At 45.5% G+C, this 13,149-nt stretch overlaps 1 protein-coding gene across 1 annotated transcript in view; it reads right to left on the bottom strand.

Annotated features, from left to right (window-relative positions):
* The window catches only part of LOC100973790 (zinc finger protein 525), a 28,261-nt gene extending 15,527 nt beyond the window's left edge, over nt 1–12,734 (bottom strand). The window contains 3 exon segments of the mRNA XM_063600596.1: nt 2,900–3,026; nt 6,497–6,578; nt 7,445–12,734. Of these exon segments, the coding sequence (XP_063456666.1) occupies nt 2,900–3,026; nt 6,497–6,511 (142 nt within the window). The 5' untranslated portion in view covers nt 6,512–6,578; nt 7,445–12,734.
* Nucleotides 12,735–13,149: the final 415 nt, after the last annotated feature.

The following is a 13,149-nucleotide window of genomic DNA, read 5'->3' as shown; positions in this document are numbered from 1 at the left end:
ATTTGGTCACGGGTGTTGACTACTCGTGAATAGGGCTTGTGCTTTCATAAAAAGAGATATTAAAGAGCTCGTTTCCTGTTCCTCTTTCCCCCATGTCAGGACACGGCAGGAAGATGGCTGGGCTAAACCATGAGGAAGGCTCTCACCAGGAACCAATTTGGCTGGCACCTTGCTCTTGGATTTCCCACTTTCCAAACTCATGAGAAATAAATTTCTGTGTCTTAAGCCTCCCAGTTTAAGCTATTTCTTTTTTTGTTTGTTTTTGAGACCGAGTCACGCTCTATCACCCAGGCTGGAGTGTAGTGGCATGATTCTCCTGCCTCAAGAGATTCTCCCGCCTCAGCCTGGAGTCTCACTTTGGTGCCCAGACTGGAGTGCAGTGGTGCAACCTTGGCTCACTACAACCTCCACCTCCCGGGTTCAAGTGATTCTCCTTCCTCAGCCTCTCGAGTATTTGGGATAACAGCCATGTGCCACCACGCCCAGCTAATTCTTCTATTTTTAGTAGAGACAGGGTTTCACCATGTTGGTCAGCTGGTCTCAAATTCCTGAACTCAGGTGATCCGCCCCTCTCCGCCTCCCAAAGTGCTGGGATTACAGGCTTGAGCCACTACACCTGGCCAATTTCTTGTATTTAGTAGATTCGAGGTTTCACCATGTTGGCCAGACTGGTCTCAAACTCCTGACTTCAAGTGATCTGCCCACCTCAGCATCCCAAACTGCTGGGATTAAGGCATGACCCACCTCAGCTGGCCAGTCTAAGCTATTTCTGACAGGACAGTGAAATGACTGAGACAGGAAAAGGAGCATCTCATGATCCACATCACTGAAGGCTGACAAATCTAATTAAACAAAGGAAGTTTAGGGCCTGTACTATAAATCTTGCAATACTTGAAGCCATCTAATAGCAATAACATGTTTTAAAAACTTTGAGGCCAGCTGAGTGAGGTGGTTCACACCTGTAATCCAAGCACTTTGGGAGGCTGAGGGAGGAGGATCATGAGGTCAGGAGATCGAGACCATTCTTGCTAACACAGTGAAACCCCGTCTCTACAAAAAACAAAAATACAAAAAATTAGCCTGGTGTGATGGCACATGCCTGTAGTCCCAGCTACTTGGGAAACTGAGGCAGGAGAATCGCTTGAACCTGGGAGGCAGAGGTTGCAGTTAGCCAAGATTGTGCCACTGCACTCCAGCCTGAGTGACAGACCGAGACTCCATCTCAAAAAAAAAAAAAAAAAGAAATGAAAGAAGCATAAGAGTAACTCCAACCCACAAATATATATAAAATTCTCCAGTAAAGGTAAATAAAAAGACAGATAGGCCAGGCACAGTGGTTCAAACCTGTAATTCCAGCAGATTAGGAGGCCGAGGTTGGCAGATCACCTGAGGGCGGGAGTTCAAGAAAAGCCTGACCAAAAAGGAGAAATCCTGTGTCTATTAAAATACAAAATTAGCCAGGCATGGTGGCATATGCCTATAATCCCAGCTACTCGGGAAACTGAGGCAGGAGAATCGCTTGAACCCAGGAGTTGGAGGTTGCAGTGACCCGAGATTGTGCCATTGCACTCTAGCATGGGTGACAAGAACAAAACTTCGTCTCATTAATAAATAAATAAATAGGCAAATAAAAGGACAGATACAGAAACTGGTATATGTGTCCCTTCATAATTCAACTTTTTTTCCTATTATTTAGAAGAAAAAAGCATGAAAAAACACTGTACATATATGTTAATGAAAATGCAGCATACACAGAAATAATTCCGACATAAATAAAGTTCTGGTGGAGAAAGAGAAGCTTTTGCAGGTTGTGGAATCTTTTTTTCTTTGAGACAGAGTCTCACTGTGTTGCCCAGGCTGGAGTGCATGGCACAATCTCAGGTCACCACAACCTCCACCTCCAGGGTTCAAGTGACTCTCCTGCATTAGCCTCTTGAGTAGCAGGGATTACAGGCACCCACGACCGTGTCTGGCTAATTTTTGTATGTTTAGTAGAGACGGAGTTTCACCACGTTAGACAGGCTGGTTTTGAACTCCTGACCTCAGGTGATTTGCCCACCCCCGGCCTTCCAAAGTGCTGGGATTACAGGCATGAGCCACTGGGGCACAAGAACTGTTTGAGCCCGAGATGTGGAGCCGGCTGCGGTGAGCCGAGATCGCCCCACTGCGCTGCAGCCTTGACCACAGAGGGAGACTCCATCATAAACAAACAAACAAACAAAAGTAAAGAAGAAAGGAGTCAAAGCGTGTCTACACAAAAAAGCAATTAAACACAATAAGCAGGAAATGGAGAATGAAGAACAAAAAACAAACCTGAAAAAACAAGAACAAAATAACAAAAAAAAAAATATCAAGAAATACAGATAATATGTAACAAAAAGGCAATGGTAAGGTCTTCTGCATCAGTAATATTTCAAATGCAAATATTTAACTCTGCACTCAGAAGGCAAAGACTGGCTCAATCAACAGGAACCAACTACTTGTTGTCCACAGAAGACTCATATTAGCCCTAAGGACACACATATGCAAAAAGTTTAAAAACAAAAGCCAATAGTTAGGTACGGGGGTTGGCGCCTGTAATCCCAGCTTCTTGGGAGGCCGAGGAGGATGTCTTGAGCCCAGGAGATCAAGACCAACTTCAACCGCACAGCAAGAACCTGTCTCTAAAAAAAGAAACTAAAAAAGTATCCTGGCATGGTGGCATGCACCTGTACCACTACGAGGGGAGGCTGAGGTGGGACAATCACTTGAGCCCAGGAATTCAAGATTGCAGTGAGCCATGATCACACCATTGCACTCCACCCTTGGGGACAGAGAGACAGACACTCTATCTAAAAAAAGAGAAAATACAAAGATACGAAAGGACACATCCCCACTTCTGGAGGGAAGTTATCCTCACCCAGGGAGACCAGGTTCCTATAATTCTCCAGCATCACGTCCCTGTATAGAGTCCTCTGAGCAGGGTCCAGGCATTTCCACTCCTCCTGAGAGAATTCTATGGCCACATCCCTGAATGTCAATAGACCCTGAAATGAAAACACATTTTAACCAAATGGTTATGGGAGGAGTTCTTATCTTTACAGAAAATGAGAAGAGGAGAGAGGGGAAAGCATGGATTTAATTGCAGTGAATGTTCTGAAAAATCCAAGTAAGGGGTTTTTCACTGCATTTTGTCTTCCCAGTTGTGTTTTGTTATACTTTTATTTTTTTTGAGACAGAGTCTCACTCTGTCACTCAGGCTGGAGTGCAATGGCATAGTCTCCGCTCACTGCAACCTCCACCTCCCAGGATCAAGCAATTCTCCTGCCTTAGCCTCCTGAGTAGTTAAAATTACAGGCGCATGCCACCACACCAATTTAATTTTTGTATTTTTAGTAGAAACGGAGTTTCACCATACTGGCCAGGTTTGTCTCAGACTCCTGACCTCATGATCTGCCTGATACAGTCTCTCAAAGTGCTGGAATTGCAGGCCCAATTCTGGGCCCTGCCTGGCGCAGAAACTTTTGTTGACACACTAAGTGACATTCAGTATCTAGATGAGACAGAGTATGAGTGATGTCTTCAGAGATTACAACGTCCACAATGAAAGATCAGAAACTAAAATCCAGCCAGGCACGGTGGCACATGCCTGTTATCCCAGCTACCCAGGAGGGTGATGCAGAACTGCTTGATCCCAGTAGGCAGAAGTTGCAATGATCCAAAATTGCACCAATCCAGCCAGGGCAACAGAGACTCCACCTCAAAAAAAAAAAAATTAGCTGGGCATGGTGGCAGGCACCTGTGGTTCCAGCTACTTGGGAGCCTGACGTAGGAGGATGGCTTGAGCCTGAGGGTGGAGGTTACAGTGAGCTAAGATCACACCACTGTGCTCCAGCCTGGGCAACACAGTGAGACCCAGTCTCAAAATAAAAGAAAATACATGAAAACTAGATTACTCAAAGTATGAAAATCCATTATATAGATATATTTGTCAACAAAATAATGAGACCTACACAGACTCACAAAAAACTAGATGTTAATACAAAGGGTTGTCATTTTCCCCAGATTTTCAAAATGTAAAAGTTGTTCAAAATATATACATTTGTGTGTGTCTATATGTATGTATATGTATATGTGTGTGTGTATGTATATATAAATACAGGTTGTAAAAATATAAAATAGCAAGTTTTGTATAACTGAAGAGGAATCTCATCTTGCTGGAAAAGGACACTTTGGCGGTTGGGGGCAGGGAGGAATCTTGTCAGATCTAAGAAAACAGGAAATGCCCCATCCTAGAAGAAGCAATCACCCTTTCAACTGCCTGACCTGGAGGAAATTTCAGATATCTGTAGTAATGCAGGCATGTGCAGAGGCAGCCACTATGGCACTCTTTATACAGGGAAAAATCACAAAGGACCCACATGTTGTCATTCAGCTAATTTCCAATGCAGATGTCAAAGAGCAAGCTAGCCATGTTCACTAACATGACAACATGTAAATTCACAACTAGCAGGATGAAATATCAAGGTAAAATATTTCCTGGAACACAAAGAAGAAAACAAAACACACTGAGGTCTGCTTGAGAGTGGAGGGTGGGAGGAAGGAGAGGAGCAGAAAAAATAACTATTGGGGGCTGGGCAAGGAGGCTCACACCTGTAATCCCAGCTGTTTGGGAGGCCGAGGTGTGTGGATCATCTTAGGTCAGAAGTTCAAGATCAGCCTGGCTAACATGGTGAAACCCTATCTCTACTAAAAATACAAAAATTAGCCAGGTGTGGTAGCAGGCCCCAGTAATTTCAGCTACCCAGGAGGCTGAGGCAGGAGAATCGCTTGAGCTCAGGATACAGAGGTTGCAGTTGGGCTTAATACCAGAGTGATGAAATAATTTGTACAACAAACCCTGATGACCCTAGTTTACCTGTGTAACAAACCTGCACATGCAGCCCCAAACCTAAAGTAAAAACATAAATATAAAAACTATTTTTTTTTTTGAGACGAAGTCTTGCTCTGTGCCCAGGCTGGAGTGCAGTGGCACAATCTCATCTCACTGCAACCTCTGCCTACCAGGTTCAAGTGATTCTCTTGCCTCAGCCTCTTGAGTAGCTGGGATTACAGGCATGCGCCACCATGCCTGGTTAATTTTTGTAAAAAAAAAAATTTTGTAATTTACTGCAGAATTTTTCCGAAGTCTCATAACGATACAGAAATACATGAGTACCACACCTGACACCTGACACAGAACTGACAGTAGCGGCTCCCCACTGAGGCTGGAAGGAGGGTGGAGGACATGACAGAGAAAAGAAGATGCTTTATGGCAAAGGGTATAAGCTGCAGCTTTGCTTGGAGTTTTACCACAAAACAAATATATTCATCATGTGATGTTTAAATATAAAAATATATATTTAATAATAATTGATGGGGCTGGGCATGGTGGCTCATGCCTGTAATCTCAGCACTCCTGGAGGCTGAGGCAGGCAGATCACCTGAGGTTAAGAGTTTGAGACCAGCCTGGCCAACATGGTGATACTTGTCACTAATAAAAATACAACAAAATTAGCTTGGCATGGTGGTGCGTGCCTATAATCTCAGCTACTGGGGAGGCTGAAGCAGGAGAATCGCTTGAACCTGGGAGGTGCAGGTTGCCATGAGCCAAGATCATGCCACTGCACTTCAGCCTGGGTGACAGAGAAAGACTTCTTATATTTAAAATATAATAATATTATCAGAATATCATAATAATAATAATTGTAACAGGTGGAATGAGAATATGGCTCCATCCTCTAGGATAAAAAAGAAGTACTGCTCTCATATGTGAGAAAAGTTATAAACATTTTTGCTGAAAACACCTGTTTCACAAGCCTCTCCACAGTAACACCACAGTCTCCATGAGCTTAATATGCTGTAAATGAATTAATGAATCTCCTGTTATTATTTAGGTTGATTTCATATTCTTAAAATAATGACGGAATCAAACATCTTGTATCATTCACGTCTGTGTATGAACTTTCCATTCTAATTAGTAAGATTTTTGGAGTCAGAAACACAGCAACTCATTCAATTACCTAAAAATGTAGTATAAAATCAGGCAGAAAGCATTTCCCAATATTGGTCTCCTTTTCCGGAATTTACCACGTACTCTGTGCACATTAATGCATGACTTCCAGTGGCAGCTGTTCTAATCCTGGTCCACAGAGAGCTGACAGTGCATCCAGATGTGGCCCCTGAACAATCCCTGCTGCCCAACAGCACTGACACCACGGGACCCTCACCCCATCTCCATCCATGTCTGGGTGTGAGCCCTTCCCAGGCCCATGCCCAGTGCAGCCTCTTCCCAAGTTCATGTCACTCGGTCACAAGAGATAAAATCTAAGTGAGATGAGAGGGACTGAGGGAAGGCATGGGTGAGGGTGAGCAAACCTGTCAGGCAGGATGCTTCAGACTCAGAAGATTCCCAACTCCAAGGTCAGCATTTCTGAAAGGAAGGAGACAGAACAATCCACTGAGAATATCGTCTCACCTGAGGAAGAGCCATCCCTGACTCCTTTGCTTTCCTTTTCTGGGTTTCTTCCTCACGTACGAAGAGTCTTTAGATGTCAATCCTGAGTGATAAAAATATGTTGTTTATTGCTCAGAATCAACACACACCCTCCCTGTAACACAATGACACATACAAAGGAGACCTCACCCTGATGAAATACAGTCCCCTCTACTGCCCTCCACACCAGGTACCATAAACTCCTACAGGAAAACTCCCACTCCCCGCCTGGGGAAGCCTACACGCACGCTGCAGCAGTGAGGAGCTGGGCTGGAATGAGCTCTTCAGAGCACCGACCCAGACCTGACCAAACTTCATACAGAGGCTGGGTGCGGTGGCTCACAGCTGTCATCCCAGCACTGTGGGAGGCTGAGAGGGGTAGATCGCTTGAGCTCAGGAGTTTGAGACCAGCCTAGGCAACATGGTGAAACCCCATCTCTACCAAAAATACAAAAACTTAGCCAGGCATAGTGGTGCATGTCTGTGTGTCTGTGCTCGCAGCTACTTAGGAGGTTGAGGTGGGAGAATCGCTTGAGCTCAGGAGTTCGAGACCAGCCTGGCCAACATAGTGAAACCCTGCCTTTACTAAAAATACAAAAATTGAGCCAGTCACAGTGGCTCACGCCTGTAATACTAGCACTCTGGAAGGCCAAGGTGGGCGGATTACTTGAGGTCAGAAGTTTGAGACCAGCGTGGTCAACATGGTGAAACCCTGTCTCTATTAAAAATACAAAAAGTAACTGGGCTTGGTAGGTGTCTGTAATCCCAGTTACTCGGGAGACTGAGGCAGGAGAATCGCTTGAACCCTGGAGGTGGTGGTTGCAGTGAGCCGAGATCATGTCACTGCACTCCAGCCTGGGTGACAGAATGAGACTCAAAACTAAACTAAAAATAAAAATACAATAATTAGCTGAGTATGGTGGCACACACCTGTAATCTCAGCTAACTGGGAGGCTGAGACACAAGAATCGCTTGAGCCCAGGAGAAGTAGGTTGCAGTGAGCCAAGATCATGAGACTGCACTCACAGCCTGTGCGACAGAGTGAGATTCTGTCTAAAAAAAAAACAAAAACAAAAACAAAAAAACAAGAGTGTTTCTGATGTGATTGATGCAGAGATAATAAAACCTGAGTAATGTGATAGAGACTGATGGGCAGAGGGAACTTCAGATGGGGTGGAGGGCATGGGAGACAGCTCTGAGCCTAGACCTGAATGCAGAGGAAAGGGACAGGGCTGTCATCATTTAGGGACATAGGTTAAGAGCAGGGACAACAACCTGAGACAGGAAAGGTTCTGATGTTTGGGAAAAGCGAGAAGCAAATGTGACTGGTGCAGAGGGAGTCATGAGATGAGGGCAAGTTCCCAGGAGGAGGCTGGACACTGGCAGGGGCCCTGGACGCAGGGCTGTGGAGCCACAGTGAGGAGTGGGGCTTTTGTCCTGGGGAACACGGGAAGCTGGTGGAGGGTTCCCTGCCAGGGACTGACATAATCTGCTTTACATCTAGCTGTGATATCCTCATACAGAGAAAGGCCCCGAAGAGTCTCTGTGTCTGAGTCTGCAACTCTGTTTCTTCCACTCTTTTGCATTTTATTATTATTATTTTTTTCATTTTTGGGGTATTGCATCCCATTTAAAATTCTAATTACAACTGGGCACTCCCTTCTCCCAGAAGAAAAGCCACACCCAGACACGCATTCTATTTTGCCAATCATTTCAGGGGCCAGGGTCGCTCGGGTTAAGCTTTTCTGGTCTAGCCCCTCATCTCCAAGTTGCAGGAAGGCTCACTGGGGTCAGAGTGAGGAAATTTTCACCAAGTTGCCCTGAGAAGGTCTGAGATGAGTGAGAAGATGTGCCTGAATTCTTTTTTTTTTTTTTTTTTTTTTTTTGACATGGAGTCTCACTCTGTCTCCCAGACTGGAGAGCAGTGGCAGGATCTCGGTGCAAACTCCGCTTCCCATGTTCACACCATTCTCCTGCCTCTGCCTTTCGAGTAGCTGGGACTACAGGCATCCGCCACCACACCTGGCTAATTTTTTGTATTTTTAGTAGAGAAGGGGTTTCACCAAGTTAGCCAGGATAATCTCGATCTCCTGACCTCCTGATCTGCCCGCCTCAGCCTCCCAAAGTGCTAGGATTACAGGCGTGGGCCACCGCACCCAGCTACCTGAATTATTACATGGGGGCCTGGAAGAGCTAATGGAAGTGTTGGTCTTTATCACCCCTATCCTTGAAAATTAGAGAGGTATCTTTCACGTATCTGGGCTAAAGAAACTTCTTTTGCAAGGTTCTGTTGCCTTTGGTTCCCGACATTTAATTCTTCCTTACAAGAAAATCACAGTAACATTTATAAAATGCAGAAGTGCAAACCCACAGCTATTGACCTTAAAAACAGTGAAAAGAAGGTCAGCTGTAGAACTAAGACATAAGCAAATTGTTTCCATCAAGAATACATGGGTGGCCGGGAGCAATGGATCATGCTTGTAATCCCAGTACTTTAGGAGGTTGAGGCGGGTGGATCACCTGAGTTCAGGAGTTTGAGACCAACCTGGCCAACATGGTGAAACCCGTCTCTACTAAAAATACAAAAAATTAGCTGGGCATGGTGGTGGGTGCCTGAGAGGCTGAGGCAGGAGGATCACTTGAACCTGGGAGGTGGAGGTTGCGGTGGGCCAAGATCGTGCCATTGCACTCCAGCCTGGGCAACAAGAGCAAAACTCCAGCTCAAAAAAAAAAAAAAAAAAAAAGAACTTGTACATAGACAATCTACTCAATTTGTGACCAAGAAAATAACCAACCTTATGTATCTTATAACTCCAAGTTTTCACCTGGTGAATAGTTTAAAATTCACGCAAGGTCAAAAGAAAGTTCCCTTTTCAACCAAACCAAGGTCCTTCCCTTTTACCGAGGGCCTATTTCTCTGTATTTTGATGCTTGTCATCAGCAGACCTAGACTCATCTGTCTGTGGTAACCTACCTATAAAAAGATACTATAGAAATGACTACAGATACGTACGCATGCCACCTTGTCCCTCTGAGACCCCAGAAAAAGATTCTCAGTATTGCATATCGTGGCACCCCAGCACACAACAAAGGACAATCATGCTTACCAAAATGCCGGTAAAACCAGATTGTGAAACAAAAATCTGTCATCCCATAAATTTCACCATTCTAAAGCCAGACTTACCCGTGTGGACCGCAGGTTACCCCATTCATGTCTCCACACACACCTACCCAGCAACCTACCTATATGTTATCAAAAAAGGAACCCCGACCCTTCTGGCCCAGCAACAATTCCAAATCTTTAAATTATTCTATAAGCAGGTAGACCAGAAGTTACCAGAGCCTCCTCCTTTAGCTAAAAACCTGTTTGCTTGGCTAGCTGAAAACATTGCTAGCAGCCTAAGCATTTCCTCATGTTATGTTTGTAGAAGGACTAACATAGGAGACCACTGGCCTTAAGAAGCAAAAGCGTTAATGCCACAAGATAATTTAACTCTAACTGACTCTTCCCCCAAAGCAATGCCCACAATTTCAAGCCCCTAGCTCTTAAAAACTTCTATTATCAGGAGATACTGTGTTGCTCACTAAGGAAAAGCTTTTACAGAGTCACTAGAAGAATTAACTTGTTTAAGACAGCAATATTATAATAAAACACTAAAGAAAACTTTGTGGCAAGGCAAAGATGACTCCAGGTCACCTCATCCAAACCCATTCTCCCGTTTCTCTTCTCTAAACCACACATAGTATCAGCTTGAACCTCCAAATACCTGGCAAGCACCCTCTGGTCTCTATTAGAACTGTGTGCCACAGGCCTACTGACAGTTGCCAGCCAAATGGACAAGGGCTTGTGTACTTGAAACAATCAGACCATCTTTCTTCTTACTCCCATTACAACAAGGAGAAATTTTAAGGTATCCTGTCTACAACAAAATTAAAGAAAAAAAACAAAAGAGATATAGACATAAGAAAAGACATAAAAATAGAAGATTAGAAAGATACAGACTGGCCCCCTGAAAGACTAATTCTGTACTCTAGGCCAGCTACCTGGGCACGAGATAAGTCATAAAGGTATCGCACCCCGATTTACACACTTAACCGCATCATAAATTTGCAAGCAGTACTTGAAATCATCACTAATGAAACTGGCCCAGTAAGCCATGAAAATGAGAAATGCCATCTACCAAAATAGATTAGCTTTAGACTACCTCCTAGCCTAGGAAGGAGGAGTATGTAGAAAGTTTAATCTAACTAATTGCTGCCTAGAAATCAATGACAATAGGAAGGCTGTTATAGAAATAACTGCAAGAATGAAAAAATTAGCCCATGTTCCAGTCCAGACTTAGACAAAGTAGACTCCTGAGTCCCTCTTTAGAGGCTGGTTTTCCTCCTTCAGTAGATTCAAAACCTTAATAGGAGTGGTTCTAGAAATACTAAGAATTTGTTTAATACTCCCTTGCCTCTTACGTCTCCTTGTTAAGAACATTCAATCAACTATAGAAGCAATTGTAACCAGGCAGACTACCACTCAGCTAATAGCTCTGTATAAATATCAGCCTGTGCCTAAAGAAGAAAACCTGCTCTTTCATGAAGAATCCAGTAATAGTGATGCTTTCTATTAAAATCTTGATGATAAAAAGCATCTAAGGGAAGAAACTGAAGCAGAAATTAAAAAAAAAAAAGTATTCATTCACTCCAAGAATAGTAACAGGCAAGGCAAGGGTTAAAAAGAAAAGAAGTTTTCCTCTGCCTAGCAAGCCCACTTCAAGAACAGTTATGAGATGCTGTTTGAGAAGTTGAAGCCAAAGGAATGGGCTCCTGACACCCCCACCTCCAGAACAAGGGTGAAGAAAAAAAAAAGGACAAATGTGTGTATTTAGGTGTTCTTGTTTTTCTTTCAATGCAGCTACAAGACCACCAGCTATGGAAGGACACAAGTTATGCTATCCTATAGATTACGTGACCTATTATATGATTAACTGCTTCTACTCTGCTTCTGAAAGCAAAAAAAACCCACTCTGTGTTTGTTGAAATGCTCAGCTTTTTAGATGTAAATCCACTGAGCCGCTGTGTACCTTAAATAAACATCCTCCTGTCTCCCCCATATCAGTCTCTCTAGTCCTCAGTTTCCCGCAACACCATCTCTGTGCCTCCTTGCTCTCCCCGTTAAATTCTCTCTTCTCTGTTATACCCCCCTGTCCCCACTCTCTGGCACCCCAGATCCCCAGGTGTCCTCCCTGCTGTGCTTCTCCCTCTGTTCTCCTTGCCACCAGCACCACTCTGCTCTGTCTGCCCTGGCTCCAAATCCCTCCTCCTCTCCCTCACCCTGATGAGCCTCCCTCTTTGCTGTCCCTCTCCCTACCTTGCTGTCCTTCATCTCTCTGTACATCCAGCTTTTCTCTACATTTCTGTAGTTGCTTTTCTCCTCCTGCTTATCTTTTTTTATTTTTTCATTTTTGCTGTCTCCTGGCAAATCCCTCACCCATCCTCTACTTTGCCATCTGTTATGGGCCTTTCTCATTCTTCCTTTCTCTGTCTCAAGTTTTCTACTGCTGTCTGTCTCCTGATCCCTTTGGCCCACACAATCACAGGAGGGTTTGGAGTAAGACGCCTGCATCCCAGAAGAGCCCATTTTCCAGGGGCTGGAGCTAAGGAGGCAAGAACACCCCGTGTCACAGAACAGGCCCCGGGCACCCCCCTAACGCAGGCTCAGGGCAAGCTGTGACTGCGGATGGGAGACCTGGGGAGCAGCAGGGCCCGGCACGAGGAGGGACGTGGGGGGCGACGGCGCCTTAAGACAAGGATGGGGTTTGTAGGATCCCAGGACAGGCAGAGAACTCGGCCTCCCTGGGACCGGGGCTGCGACGCTGCGCCCTAGGGGCCGACGAGGGCGAGGCTGGGAGGCGCCCAGGGCGGGAATTCACCTCTCGGGTGAAGACTTTAAAAAGCGCGGGGCGGGAGGAGTCAGAAAAAGGTTTAGAGCAGGAAAACTACGCGATAGAAAGTGTATACATTGCCCTGTAGCAGAAAGATCCGGAACGGGACCAGCCTCAGGGAGACTTTAAACCCAAAAGGAAGTGACCCCCGGCCTCTCACGGGGACGTCTCAATTTGCTCTGAGCGAAGGAAGACGGGTGAGAATTTCCAGGTCTGTAGGGACCCCACGTCCCAGGGACAGAAGCGCCGGGGACCTGGGAAGAGCAGACTTCATACAAGATGGAGCGAAACTCACGCGCCGCTGAGGGACCTTCACTCCACGCGATCTGCTTCCGGGTTTGCGCGCGTCTGAGCGGGGAAGGACAGAAGCCAGGCCTGGGCGGGGCCTGCGAGGAGGTGGGCGGGGCCTGGGCCAGGTAGGGGTAGAGGCGGAGAGACCTTGCCCTTTAGTACCGGCAGAGGGCGGGGCGGGGCTGGGGCGGGATCTGTGCGTCTCTCAGCCTCCCTCCCACCGCCTCTGTTTTTGGGTTTTGGAGGCGAGATGGCCAGGAAGGCCGAGCCATGATTCAAAAGCCCTGGAATTGTCTGAAACGCGGATGCAAAGTAGAATGTCAAATGCAAAGCCCTACGTGGGCAGAACTTACAATTTCATGCTGACGGCCCAGAGAATAGAATAGAAATCCTCTCCCTTTCTATTCTCCA

This window comes from Pan paniscus, chromosome 20, assembly GCF_029289425.2.
Source record: "Pan paniscus chromosome 20, NHGRI_mPanPan1-v2.0_pri, whole genome shotgun sequence".
Classification (NCBI taxonomy): Eukaryota; Metazoa; Chordata; class Mammalia; order Primates; family Hominidae; genus Pan; species Pan paniscus.
This window is presented reverse-complemented; position numbering and strand designations above follow the sequence as displayed.